Consider the following 15170-nt stretch of genomic DNA (forward strand, 5'->3'; position numbering starts at 1 on the left):
TCTTAATTCAGAAACTCTCGTTCAACGATTAAACCTACGAATTTCACCAACAAATTCTAATTCTTCTCAACGAGAAAAATGATTTTTTGAAATTTTGCAAGTGAATTTTAAAGAAATGAACCGGAAGCAAAATGTAGACACGAAGGAGTTGAAGAAGAACGGATGCCATAAAAATGGTCGCTGCGCATCGTCGACCAGCCCCATTAACCGCGGACGACGCGTTTTACGGAGGACCAGCGGACTTTGTTTGTACGCAGAAATTGCTGGAGGGACGCCCACTCGCAAGACGCAGGAAACACAGATCCGAAGAGGACGCACGCGACGTCACTAGTAACGATAACACACCGTCTCGAATAGCGTGTACGCACACGCATAACGCTGAGAGGCCTACCACGCATCCACCATCATCGAAGCAATCTAATGTTGTCCACGTGCGCTTTTGCGATCGTCGCGAGTACTCTGGAGAACAGTCTGGAGAACACGAGAGACCCAGCAACTCGTTTCAACCTACTTCAATCCTAATACCTCTAACAAACTCCGTACTTCTTTAATTTAATTTTCAAGCATACTGTTAATTTACACGAGTGATAAGATAATTTATTGTTTTGAAATTGCAAATGATAAAAATTTCAATTGGCTCCGTCAGAGGGTTAATGATACTTGACGTACCCACCTAGACTAGACAAACAATGATCGGTACAGTTTGAGAAGCAGTTATGAACAATTTCACAGTTATGCGAGTAATTCGAAGCCATTATGGCTTGTGATCCTCGTAGACGCGAGGTCATCGAAAATCGAGAGGGCATCGCGTGCGGGGGCGCCTTGTATAGCTCACGATCAACCGCACAACAAATGCCTTGCAAGTAATCCGTCTAGACGAAACGTAATGTCACCCTTTGAACACGCGGGTACTGTGACTAATCGATCACGACGCAGCCGGTCTTTTTGACCCTCTCCTCTAACTGCATCGAATTTTAACCGAGCTGCCTTTTTCCTCTCATCGTTCAACGATACTCGTGACGCTTAATCGATTAACATGTTCATTGTCAAACTTACTTAAAATGTATACCAGGATATTGGTCTAAAGTTAAACGTATAATTTTTAAACGAGAAGGTTTCATATATTGGAAGAATAATTTTGGAAGGAATTTAGGAAATAAAAATAATATGAAATACGGGATTCAATTAAAATTAGGACTCTCTCCATGGTCCGCCGTCCGAGGTTCGACATCAAATATTAAACTATATACATATAAATAAAAATATTTTGACATGTCTTTATAATATTCTCGACTGAGCGAATAACTTTCTGACTCACTCGACAGAACCCACGAAATTAACGTATCAAATCTAGTGTTTCAAATTAGGAGCATCCTTTATATCCATCTCTACCCTAGGCACGAGTGAGCAGACATAACATTCGTAAAAAGGGAAGACAACCCGAACCCATTCACAAACGAGCGCAAATAAGAGCGGTGTATACTTCTAGTTGAGGTTTCAGTCGAAAGTACATGACGAAACACGAATGACACGTGCACGCTCGCAACACAGCTTAAGCTGTTGTGAATCATGTGTTAACAGGACACGCATACAAGCATCAAGGATCTGGGAAATAATGAAGAGACCCGGAAGGGAAAATAGGTGGAGGTGCAGTAGAGCAGAAGAGGTTAGGGCTTTCCCATGCTGACTTTAATTTCACCCATTGTTCCCTTGGCTGAGATTGATCATTTGCTATCCCTGTTTATTCACCATCGATCGACCTGGAAAATGTTAATCAATTTCATAGTTCAATGGAATTAAAATAAAAATGAAACTAGGTGTATAAAAATTCAAAGACTGAATATTAATATTATTAAGCGTGAGTGTAAAATGAAAATGAAAAATGTATGTTTCTGGAAAGTATAAATGGTGAACCAGTGTCAGGCTAATGGAACAGTTTACAGAAAGGGGTTTACTCTTGATGGTCCGAATGAAAGTGTTCTGTAAGAATATTTAATCAGACTTTGATTAAAAGGGGTAGCAAAGGATATCGAAGGGATTGATTTCACATTGATGGATAATGAAAAGGGAAAAAAAAAGTCTTCCGGTCGTAAATTTTCGCGAGCCAAAGAAGCGTGGTCGGTTCCAATTGAATCGGTCAATTCTGGGGAGAAAAACGGTGGCATCCGGCGCGCGCTGTGGGGTCAAGTAGACGACCTCGTATCCTGGGTCTTGGTTAGACCCTTTGCCTCATTGACGGCTGCGCCCACAGGTCAAACTCCTTGACTTGCGACCGCTACCAGCTGCCCCCTAGACCACTTCACAATTATTCTTATCGTTCATATGTGTACACGTTGCGCGTGTAATCGTAAATAGTACTCACTGCATTATTCGTTTCATTCATAAATTCTACGATTCCAAGAAAGCTTCAACGAATGACTATCACGGCTACGCTTCAAACGGAGCAGACCGATTCATGGTGCAGGAATGCCTTAGCCATCGAACGTACATTCGCGCAAATCAAAGTTCTTGGAAAAATATGAGTCTACAATTCGATGAAAAAATTAGAGTAATTTCAATTATTCTGCGTCGCTCATTGGTAACATTTTAAACGTGTCGAAATATGAAAAAATATTGAAATTTCAAATTAACCCTTTCAATGGTAAGGGTGATAAATGGTGCGATAGAAATTTTAAAAATAACGAGGCTATTACAGTCTTGTGAAATAAAAATGAAATATAGACTAATTTGACTGATTGTTCTTTTACAGTATTATTTGATCATTTAGTAACTGGAACAATATATCCTTCCAATGATACGTAATTGTTTTTGAAGAACAATGTTCAAGGTAGTTTCATCGATTCTCGTTAATAGCGGTACAAGTTGGTGAGAATAATAGGGGTCGTTTTGTTCCACAGCTGTGCCACTTGTATACATAATACGCGCCACTTACGAAATCGAGCATCAGAGGGTTAAACCCGATAAATCTCCTTCGCTCGCCCTTTTGCTCCGTCTTTTTCTCTTTGTTTTCATTTCTACGCTACTCATTCTCGAATCTTTGTTCCCTACGTAACGTCCTGTTTGTTTTAAAGGGTCACGAGTGCTGTTCAAATGGGCAACGGGTTAACACATCCAGAATGTAGACACGTTTTCATGATCGTTCTGATCCCCTTGCGAACCTTCCTCTGCAACAAATCAGCCGTTAATATACGTACGTACACGCAGGAATAAATTCCTCCTCTTAAACAGGATCAATCGTTATTTTGTTCCATTATTAACAATGTGAAGAAAATACAAACTCTTCTAGCTTTATACACAATTAAACACAATTTTGATATTTTCAAAAATAAGTTTTTAATTAAAAAATAATTAACGTGATAACGGTAGTTGGTGATCAATTTCAGAATTAAATTATCAGGAACAGGTGTAGCATTGTAGGGTTAAAAAAGAAACGAATAATTTGCACTTTCTTATAAAATAACGTAACTTATAAATTGATAATCTATCATAATCGAATTTATCTCTGGAGTGACAAGTATCACGGAATGTTGTAGGTCTGCCGCATCAGAGGGGAGGATGGGTCAAGGTAAAAAGGGGAGACGGAAAAAATGTTCGGTGGAGAGTATGCAGTGGGTGGCACGCGCCCAATGCCGTAACTTTAATATATAAACGCTTAACAGGCTTGGTGTAACACGAGACACACCGGAAGGGACGTCAGCCGAGTGTCACTCAGTCATTCAGTCAGCTCCACTCGTTTCGTGGCCGCTTCTCGTTCGCTAACCTCCCTCTTTCTCTGCCGCCCCCCTGTGCCATTCTTGCGGTAAGTGTTCGCGCGAGTACGTCAGCACGCAACACGCACGTAATGTACGCGCACGCGTACCCGTACTCGCACTCCTATTTCGAAGGATGAGATCGTGTTTCGAGCAAACCGCGATAAGAGGCGAGGGGAGAAAGAACACCAGCCTTATCTAACTGTTAATTCACTCCGACCCCTCTCCCCCCTCTCTTTCGAGCACGCTTTCTTTTCTATTGACGAATCATCCCTCCTCGGTTTTCGATCTCTTTCATTTCGCCTGAGAATTTCGAGGTTTTTATTAGGTACTTTATTACATTTTTTACGTAATAATTGGGGGAGGAAAAATATAAATAATGTGACTTTAATGATTACTAATTATAGGATGGTAAAGCGATTAAAGTCTAATATGATTTTTCTTTTTAATTTTCAGATTCATATTCTTTTGGCTTTACCGAATGGACATCTCCCTTTAAATGGTACGAGATTGAGACACCATTGAACCGCACGTTTAAATGGTCATTTATTAGAAGTGCGGGAGACAGAATGGGAGAAAGCGAGGATACAAAGACACCAGCATTGATTGCACTTTAATTCACCTTCTCTTTCTCTCGTTCCCTCGAAGTCTATTCCACTCGAATGGGTCAAACGTTTAAGCAGGAAGTGCATCACCCCGAGAATACGAGTTTCATCTTTCATTGACGAAGAACTTCTTTTTACGAACTCGTTTGCTTCATTACAGAATCAGTGTTTTTGTTTAGAGACCACTTTGGTTGCATACGGACCATGCGAGTATTGGTAACATTTTAAAGGGCGTTTAAAATTTCAACATCAAGGCAATTCTTTGATTATCTTTGTAATTTAACAAATGTAACATTGATAAGTAACGTGGAAAGAAGCCAATCGTTGTACAAACAGCTGATCTATTTAGTCAAGCAATTAACTTTGAATTCTTGAACGTCCTCTATCTAAGGTTTCTTTTCTCATTTACAAGACGTTTGAATTGAGACAACCCTTTTTCTGTTTTCATCCCCTCAATTCGTGTATTTATCTATTTACCTATTCCTTACGGATAGATTACAATTCCGCAACAGTGCTGGAAAAAGCTTTCTGCGGGAATTCTCAAGAAACAATTACCAACCTAAACGAAGTTAATTGAAGCCATTCAAGATCATGGCGAACGTGTCGGTGCCGGTTGTAGACGAAGACAAGAAACAACACTGTAAACTCGGTTTTGCTGAGTTTACTCGGCGTGTAAACGAGCGACTGCTCGTTTTCACCGCGCCTAATAAAGTTAAATGAAGCGCCTACGAGTGTCTTTCTTGTCCATCTTGGCTCGGTCTTTGTCGTCAAGTCTTTGCGACACAACACATTTCCGGCCGTTATCCCTACCTTTCAACCCCCAATTTATTTTTTTGCAAAGGCAATTTTAAACAATATTATTAATATTTACCAGTAGTCTATAAACTTTGTGATGGACAAATTTTCAAGTTTCCAAATTATCCAACCTACATTCAAGTTTTCAATTTTCCAAATCATCCAGCATTCAAATTTTCAAATTAAAAATTTTCTACCCATCGCTGATTTAAATACCTGTATAGAAGATATTGTTGACCAAGTTCCTTTTATTCTGCAATCAGACTTATACGATGAAGGAAGCAATTGGCAGAATTTATTTCATTGATCTAACCTCGACTCCTTTTACTTTCCAGCCTTTCGTGTTGTTTGTCGCTTTCTTCTCCTCCCTCGACGTTTCAACAGAGACATACGAGTAGTCCGCTCATTCATTCGGCTGTTCGACGACCGTACATTCATTCATTCATTCATTCATTCGTTTAACACTTTTGTGCTACACGAAGATACGGGCCGTCTGTCGTTGGCGGTATGCGCCTGGGAACCTCTTAACCGTTTTGTATAACGTGATTACTTCAATCCTGTTTCTTCCCTTTACTACCACCCGAATCCCGGCTAGATTTTATTAAATCTCGTAAACATAATCATAAAATTCCTTCGTCGCACCATTTGTAACCATTAATAATGCGATCGAGCGAATATCCTGTTTGTTGATCAATTCTTTTTTTTTTTGTTTTGTTAATCAAGGTTATGTCGTAATAGGTATTGAAAAGACGGATGAAAAGTGGGCGTCTTCGAACGAAGGCGACGCGACTGAAAGGCCGCAAACTGGTTCGCTCCAGACGTCTAATCGCGAGCTCGTAATTGCTACCAACTATGCGGAGGTGGCGATGAACATGGTACTGTTGGCGGCCTCGCGTCCTCTCTCTTTCTCTCTCAAATAAATTAACCGAGTCGTCTTGCGACAGTACGAATACTTACATAGGTACGCGGCCTTACGTCATGCGCGCGTGGCTGGCTAACGGGGTACTTGATACTATCCTTGAATCTTACTCGAAATTGGCCGCAATCAAAGTGCCACGTCAACATCCCCTACGCGTCGCTACTCATCCACCGCGTTTGACTCATGGAAATCGAACACACTTCCGCTTAGAAGAATATTTTCTTCCATGGACGTCTGAATTAATCATAGCACTATTTCACTACTTCTTCCTTTTATTTCTTCGTTACACATTCGATAAAAATAATAACCGATTACAGAATAAACGTAGAAATGTAGGAAGAAGATTTCAAAACGCTCGCTACGAAAATTCTGACGGTTTGAAAGAAATGTCGGAACGCGTTTGGAATAAACCGCAAATCAACCACCATTCCTCTCACGGCGCATCCCCATAGGCTAGAAATTCGATGTGAAGCCCCTCTTTCACCCTTGGGTCCCAAGTGGGACAGTTACCCTATGAGAAGAGGAAACCTTCTGTTCGGAAGCAAAAACCAGTCTATTACTTTGCCAGTGGGGGGGGAGAGGAAGAGATAGGAGGGAGAAAGAGGGTGAAACTATATGGAACGATTGGTGCAATGCGCGCGTATGCACAAAAATAATGTAACACGGTACCATTGAAATCTATTGACGCGACACCCTGTACAAATGCGTCGCACACGTGTGATGCGCCCATTCTGTTTACGAATCTCGGACCAAGGGTGGTTATATACATGTGTTCGTGACTTCTGTGGGAACGCAAAATGGCGATGTCAAAATAACCGCAGGCAATTTTGGAACCGATCGGACAAGTTGGATTTCTTTTGGAAATTTCACAACGGATAGAGACGGATGTCGATTATTCAAATTATTTGAGATCCATAAAAGTGATGGAAAATATGCGAATCTGAAATAGTAGATAATTATTGTTAAAGACATTGAATTATAAAAACTAAAAGATTTCAGTATTGAACCGAAGATTATTAAATATTTTATTATAAGCGTGGCTCTCTCCATGGTCCGCCGCGCCGTCGGTGGGTTAATTACCCACTCTATGTAAACGTGTTATATTGAAAAGTTTTATTTGAAATAATATTTGAAGTATTATTCACAATAATTTTTCTCATTACAGAAATCAAACACTTTTTATTTTTATATAAAATCTCTATTTGTTTAGTTGTGCCAGCTGTTACAATGACACTCTGTATGCATAAATTAGCGAATTATGGCATCGTACCAAGGGCTCCGAAAGACATCACGGCAACCCTAGTCACCGACTCTGCGAATAACGCTGACGACATCGACAATAATGTAATAGCGCAAAGTAATTCAGCGAGTTACCGACTACTTACTAAAATGCCAGGAACACTTACGATCTTTACGTGTTTTGCAAGCCCTGCCTTCTCTGTTATCAAATTCAAGCAGGAATTGCAAATACTTTAAAAAATACAAATTTATAATAACCTGTAAAGAAAATACAGTAATATTAAAAATAAAAAAAAATCTTGAAATTAATCCGTGAATAATGGATGACGTGGTAGTTATACGCATAGCGGATGCTGAGTCAAACATGGCATATCCGCAATCAAATTTTTATGTCAGATCTTTATCTTGTTACAAATTTCAATTTTTTAAATTATATTACTGTTTAGGGAAGGTTGTAAGGAGGGGTTGTTATAACGGAGAGGAAACATTATTTAACACTTTAGTTTTTAATGCCTCGTGTATCTAGTAATAGAGACATTTATTTTAGGTAAAAAAATGGTACTATTTCTCAACGAAGATAAAGATGAACATCTATCGTATATGTACACGGAGAAGTAACATACGTACAGACCACTTGGAGCAATTGACCACGCAAGTGTTTACGGTCCCCTTCGGCTACGTGATGCTATGCAACATTCGTTTAGTCTTGCTTCGTATGTTGCTGTCAACCGTTATCAGTTCAGTAGTAATGCGCAATGACAGAGCTAATTTCTAACAAGTATTTCTGTAATTAGCAGATTTGCTACTCGCGATCATGCGTTACCTGTTCCAATAAATCTGATAGTTGTGCATGAACGATTATTTATTTAGAAAGACCTCAAAGCCGCCGATGAAAGTAGTTTATCTAGGTGCCGTTATTGTATTTTTAATTAAACTATCAACTTTGTGTGATTTGCAACATAGTAAACTGATATGTTAACACTGTAATTAAAACGACGGACGTTCAAACATACGATTACGAACTTTCACTTAAAAATATTGCAGCTACGTTTCATTGGATAATTAAATTATCAATTATTCTTTTCTGAATATTTATAGATATTGATAAAATGGAACATGTATTTTTAGTAAATATTAGCTAATGTATCCCATCTTTACTAAAAATTATTTTTGCTTAAATTTTGCAAAATCAAGTAAGAAATAATTGCACAAAATTTAAACAAAATTGTTATCATAATTCTAAAGGAAATTAGGAAAAGTTACTTAAATTCTTATGTATTTTGTGATCGCGATGAAATATTTTCAACTAGCGAGTGAAAAATAAAATATTCGATGAAAGGAAAGGTGCATCGGTAATTCCGAACGATTGGAACGCAACGTCAAAGAGGAGGTTTAAAGATAGAAGAATGCGAAACACGTCTGTCAGTGGAGAGGCCGCGGGACTCACAATCTCATCTACAGATCTTAATCGGTTGCCTCTCTCTTTCTCTTTCTCATTTGATTCTCGGCCCTTCAAACGCTTCAACTCCCCGTTCAACGTACACGAGCGTATGCTATTATCTTATTTACGCCTCATTGTCTCAATGTATCATACCAATATCGAGCGGTCGCTAGTACCGAGCAACAACACGTTCCTGATTCGTGTCCACGTGAAAGTAACCCGCCTAGAATTTCTAAAGTACGCTCTATCGATTCCAACCCCGGAAAAAGAAACGAGTCTCACACGTAACAATTCATTGCTAACCTTTTCTTCTTCTAATATCATTAGTCTCCAATTCTAATTTCTGAAAATTTTTTAGCTTTGATCTTTCTAAGATTATTTTTCCACCGAATTCCCAGTACTGCAAAAACTACTATCAACATCCACGTGTAGATAAAATCTGGATTTTCATAGGAATTTAAAAAATATTTTTTTTTCTAGGAGCAAAGATCTAGAAAAGAACAGCGCCGGGTGAGTTTAATGGACGGACCTCGAGGTTAGGATGGTTGGTAAACCCAAAGGACGAGGATACTCGTGAAGGCCGTTGGACGTTGGAATATGGTTTATGGTTATATTGAAGCAGTAAAGCAATTTCCTATTTCGAAGCTTTCGACCTCGCTTCGTTCTACCATTATCCATTGACTTTGCTCGGCGAAACTTTTATTCCGTGCTGTGTTTTGACAGCCGGCGGGTTCTGCCTGTTACTTTTACGATCGCCGGAGATGGGATTTTAGCCGCGTTCCGCGATATTTATTACTCCGTGCAAAGTGTACACTAAACCGAATCAAAGGTGTTAGAAAGAAATTTGTAAGTTGATGGTTTGAAAAAAAAAAAAAAGAAAGTAGACTAAGTAGATTAAGTAGTTAGTAGCACAACTAAGGGTCAGCAAGCCTATCCATTAGGAAATTAAAAAACTTAAGGACCAAGGATGATTGACAAATAGTAGACAATGTTTATCTAGAAAAGTTTTGAACATTTATTTCGAACGATCATACACACGAGATCCATGTGTATCCACGACTTTGTAATGTATACATGTATACATATACACTATATCCATACTTTTACGAATAACAATCTGCGACTATGTACATAAATTAACAAAATCGAGGAATCTCGATGACCACGATAGCTTCAATTATCACGTCGATCCTCGTTAATTGAGACCAAGATCGAGGCATCGCGGTCAACGATATCGAAGACCAGAGATCAATCTAACCAGACTTATTTACAGTAATACATATATTATTCTACGTTTCGAAGATCACACTTGGGTGGCAGGGTTGAACATCCCCTTAGAATCGCATTTCTTTTTTTACAGTTTTGGTATCGGTTCACGTCGAGCGTTTTGAACGTCGAGTTCCTCTTTCTAGTCTTTACGTTCTAATATTTACAGATGAAGAGAAAATAAACGTACATACAATATATCACCGCGTACGAATTAACTGGGACGAGTAGGAGAAGTTTCCTATCCGACGTACGCCAATCCAACATAGCAGTTCTCGGAGTCGGCCCAGGCTGAATAAACCGTAAGTCACACGAACACGAGTGGCGTAAGGCCTAGATTGTTCAACTTTGCCTTCCGGTGAGCACTGTGATCGGTTTTAGCAACAACTGCGGAGGACTGTGAAGGAGAGACCTCGGTTGTTGAACGCCAGTGGAGTTGCAAATGGTGACCGGAGGTGAGTGAGGCGACATCGGTTCAGGACTGCTTCCTGGAGACGCGGTGGCTGAGGTCGGTTGACCCAACACCGGGGGTTGATTTACGTGATACCTGGCCGGCTGCTGATTGTGGCCGAACATGGCGGCGGTGGTTTGATGTTGTTGATGCGCCGCCAGTGATCTGAGAGTGGAGTAGAAGTCGTACGGATTGCCGGAGATGGGGATCCCCGAGGTGGTGATGCCGTTTGGATATCCGGTGGCGGTCGGTGGCTGGAGCAGCCTTTCCATGGAGAAAGGTCCGTGTGCTGGAGGTGCCGCGGTGGCTGGCAGCGGCTGAGGTTTGCAGGGCAAATTGCTGGTCGAGCTGGTGGCCGCGCCGGGTAACAAGCTGGCTGGATAGCCGGCGGGAGTGGAATAGGCGCCGCTGGCCGGAGGATACGCGGCAGCGCGATGCAGATACGGAAGCGTGTACAGAGACGCCGGCCATCCGGGTGGCGCGTATGCCGATGGATACAATCCACCGAGTACCACGCTCCTTTTGAACGCGGCCAACCGAGATCTGGAGGCTGCGGTGGTCCTCCTGCGGAGCTTGCCGGTCGTCCCGCCGATGAACACATCCTCAGAGCTCGGGTCCAGCATCCAGTAGTTCCCTTTGCCCGGGTCATCGTAGTGGCGGGGTACTTTGACGAAACACTTGTTCAACGAGAGGTTATGGCGAATGGAATTTTGCCAGCCTTGTTTATTGTTCTCGTAGTAAGGAAAGTGACGCATTATGTACTCGTAGATGCCGTTCAGGGTGAGCCTCTTCTCGGGACTCTGACGGATGGCCATCATGATCAATGCGTTGTAACTGTAAGGAGGTTTCTCGCACTTTTTCTTCTCGTCACTTTGCCGATCTTTGGAGTCTTTCTGTTCGGAAGAAGAAACTGAGTTCGCGGCGTTTCTGGAGCAATCCAACGGCGGTGTTTCGGTGCCACCGTCCCCCGTTACGTCCAGATCACTGGAATCCTCGCTATCCTCGACGTGACTGATCTCCGGGGAGGTGGACCGATTAACCGATGGTGCCGGAGTCCCGGCACACGCTTCCGGCAGGATACTGCGGATACTGAAATTGCTCTTGAGGGCAGCCCGCGGTGGTGGCGATGCTGTCACCGTGTGCTGCTCACTGGAACCTTCCATATTCACCATACTTTCGACGCGTCGCTTCGAGAATTTTTGTCGCACACTTTTGATTCTCGCGAAACGACAAACGCGATTTTATGATCGATTCGACGAACACATAAAAAAGTTCACAGATTTCAAACGGAAAACACACCACAAATTTTGTAATAATGTTTTTCCTCAGAGTTTATAGTCCTGTTCCTTGCACGGGTCGAACTGGTCTCGTAAGCTAGAATAGATGTTACCCCAACAGAGCGATACCGCGCATTTGCCGTCATCCCCGCCACGCACCGTATTTATACCATCCCTTTGGCCACGCCTCCTGAGCTGCCGACGGCGACAGCAAACAGAGATCGGACCAATCAGCACGGTTGCTGTGCGCTTTCCACCGGCAGCTACGTCTCCCCCCACCATGCTGTTTTGCGGCCAATGTTTGACAGCAAATAATGCAAACAGCGCGGAATTACGACGGGGGCAGGGATTTCGATGGTGGCCGATCGGGCCTGCGCCGGTGGTGGGGTGCGCAGCCGCAAGCTAGACACGAACCCGCGAACCCGAGTATCCAAACAAATCCAAACGCGATTGCTGCGTTTCTACGCCCTCTTACGGCGGCCAAAACTCCGCGGGAAACGCGTTCCTCGTCCACGCATGAATACACCGTACAGAAAGAGGGTGAATGCCCTTTGTTGCTGCTGCCGATGCTTTGCCAGCTTACATTGCCGTTCGATCGAATTGTACAACCTTCGAAATCGATACCTATCCGCGATTATTTTTTTATAGTGAGCGTTCCATAATTTCGTGCATTTGGAGACTAGGGGTGAGATTTTTAGACACAGGGAATTATGGTTTATATAAATCAAGAGAAAGGGAAATGATGGATTTTCGTATGGGTAAGTATTAAAACAAAATAGAACACTTACCTACTAAATTTATAAATTATTGGAAAATTTGTCATTTTTACATTAATTTGTTATTCTAACTCTAAGGAGTGTTAGATTCGCTTCGCTACAGCAATTAAGTAAATTAAGTAAAGGTAATTTATATACAGGCATTGAACACGATGCGTTAATTATTTAGAAAATAAAGAAAAATATACGAATAAACAGCCTAACGAAAGTTCAACAGCTACTTCTAAGAAAAAAGTGCCACTTCAATTTCGACGTCATAGATGTACCTATTACAATTAGCAATAAAGGTTGATTAATACAACTTAAATCCAAGGAATTGGAAAAGGAAAATGGACAATTTAGGCAACCATCGCACCCTGAAAATTGTATTAAATTTCGTCATTCAAAAGGTACAATAGAACAAGTGATGGAGTTTGATATTTTCAAGAAAGGAAACGTTTCAACTTAAATGCACCTGATACATTTCACTATGTAATAGTTGTGCTTAAGATTAACTTGTAAATCAAGAAGGATAAATGAATAAAGAGTACCTACCATAGGGTAGTGGGCATTAATTAGCGAGGGTGGTGAAAGAGGTATTAAGTAAAATTATTTGTAACTGATGTACAAGTTTGTACTTGCAAACTGCAAAACTCAATATATAGCTAAGGAATTTGGTTCACCTCAGGAAAAAACTTAGTTGCACCCCTGAATGTACTATATTTACATCTTGTTCAATTAACTTTTTAATTCTTTTACAATTCGATAACAGAATATCATAGTAAAAGTTAACTAACATTATTTACCGTTACGGTAACAGCGACCGATGATCGGTATTAAACAGAAGAATAATGTCGAATGGCAAATTTCCAAATCGATGTATGGCGTTCTAAGTAGCATTAATGGTTTTCCCACTAGAAGCGCGTAAGTTACGGTTTAAGACGGTAAAGGTATAGGTATAAAGGGGAGGGGTGGCTAGCCCACGACCTGTTAAATCGGATAAACTCAGTCTATTGTTTCACGTTGTTCGACTAACAGGATTAAGTCGTAGGAAATGAGGTGACTCTTATTTCCCGTCACCTGCGACAATAACTATTCTATTTACGTTCCTGAAGCCATTAGTTTCTGATTTTATGACCGATGTTACATCGAAGAAACCTATACAAAACCGCTGTACCCGGGGGTAAAACCATATATCATACCTCTTTCTAGAATTCAATTTTCAAAATTCCAAGCTCGCTTGTCAGTTGTTCCTGGCCATACCAAAGTGTTTGTCAACATGTTGGTCACGAAAGGGGGAAGGCAATTTAGACACTCTTATTTCAGCTGCTTACTAGGTAATTATTTTTTCAAGTAAGTAATTTACAAATTCAAACGCTGAGTCAACCTTCTTTAATTGATAACAAGAATGAAATAGAGCCCCTTTTTTGGAATTTGTCAAGGATTTTATATTTTGTTTTTTTAATTAATTTGTCAAAGGTTAATCTTTGCTAACACTTTTTCTTCTTTTATTGTTAGAATAAAATTTATTTATTTCTGCGTTTAACGATGCTACGAGAATGAAATGAATGACTAATTGTAGATTCTATTCGACGACAATAGCGGATGATCGTGACAATGGAGACCAATCGTTTAGGTGGCTCAATCGAATCGTCTGGACGAGATAATGGCCACCTGTGAGTTCAGAGACGCGTCCAAGCATAGTAGTCGGCTCGTTTTATGTGTGTGCCGTTCTTAAGGACGCAACAGAACGCACGTTTTTCGGGGTAAAGCTCGTTAATCCTAAAAAGGCACCGGTGTCTACTCGAAAACGATGCCTTGTAGATTTCATCTTATTCCGGTGGGAAAAACTCTTGGTGGTCGAAAGAAACCAGAACACACGGAGGCGCATGCCTTTTTCAAAAGTCAGCAAATGAGAAACCTTAAGAACTTGAAATTTTTAATTTTTTCTTAAGAATTTATACAAATTCTCTGCAATTTTTCTGTTTTTGTTATCGTGAAAAATTTTATTCTATTTTTTTTTTATTCATTAAGAAATCTAATTTTAGGCTTCGAAGGGGTTGTTAAAAATCTTAAAATACATTAATCTATTTGCATAAATTTCAGGAGGGATTGCGAGGAAGAGGGGGATGCGGCTGTGAAAGATGACACGGAGGGAAAAGGCACGTGACAAACGTGAAAAAGGGACGCAAAAGGCAAAAAGGACGTGGGTTTCCGAAAGGAGGCATCGGAAGAAGCAAAGAACGTTTTTCGGGTCGCCGGTACATCTTTATACGAACTGCTTGACCCCCCATCGTGAAAACGTCGTCACCCCGTGGCGACCCATCGATTTACCTGTATCCTTGCTGCTCCCACTTTCACGCTGTTTTCGGACTTTCCTATCCATATATTTAAACCTCTCACAGCTCTCACTAACTCTAATAATCGAAAAGTTTGCCAAATTTTTTATAAACATCGATAATTTATAAATTTATTATTAGGTGTATTTTAATAATTTTGATAACAGGTACTTCATGATCCAACATTTTATTATGGACTATTGTTTCTCTGCATTGAAATGATCTGTTTCCAAAATATTTATTTATTCCGTTAATAGATTAATATTTTTTTATTTGTTCACAGAATTTCAGAAGTTCCTTTTTGTAATGCGATGAGGTGGTTCGAAGCCGTTAC

General features: G+C 40.6%; 1 protein-coding gene across 1 annotated transcript; it reads right to left on the reverse strand.

The window, feature by feature from the left end:
- Positions 1 to 9753: 9753 nt before the first annotated feature.
- LOC117611628 (uncharacterized) lies at positions 9754 to 11865 on the reverse strand. Its single transcript, XM_034339644.2, has one exon. It carries the CDS (start codon positions 11635 to 11637, stop codon positions 10357 to 10359), a length of 1281 nt encoding a protein of 426 aa, XP_034195535.2. The 5' UTR covers positions 11638 to 11865; the 3' UTR covers positions 9754 to 10356.
- Positions 11866 to 15170: the final 3305 nt, after the last annotated feature.

The sequence above is a fragment of the Osmia lignaria genome, chromosome 10, assembly GCF_051020975.1.
Source record: "Osmia lignaria lignaria isolate PbOS001 chromosome 10, iyOsmLign1, whole genome shotgun sequence".
Classification (NCBI taxonomy): domain Eukaryota; kingdom Metazoa; phylum Arthropoda; class Insecta; order Hymenoptera; family Megachilidae; genus Osmia; species Osmia lignaria.

Bases quoted from the DNA above. Each gene is read 5' to 3' on its own strand.
- LOC117611628 (XM_034339644.2), bottom strand. From the start codon at position 11,637: ATGGTGAATATGGAAGGTTCCAGTGAGCAGCACACGGTGACAGCATCG.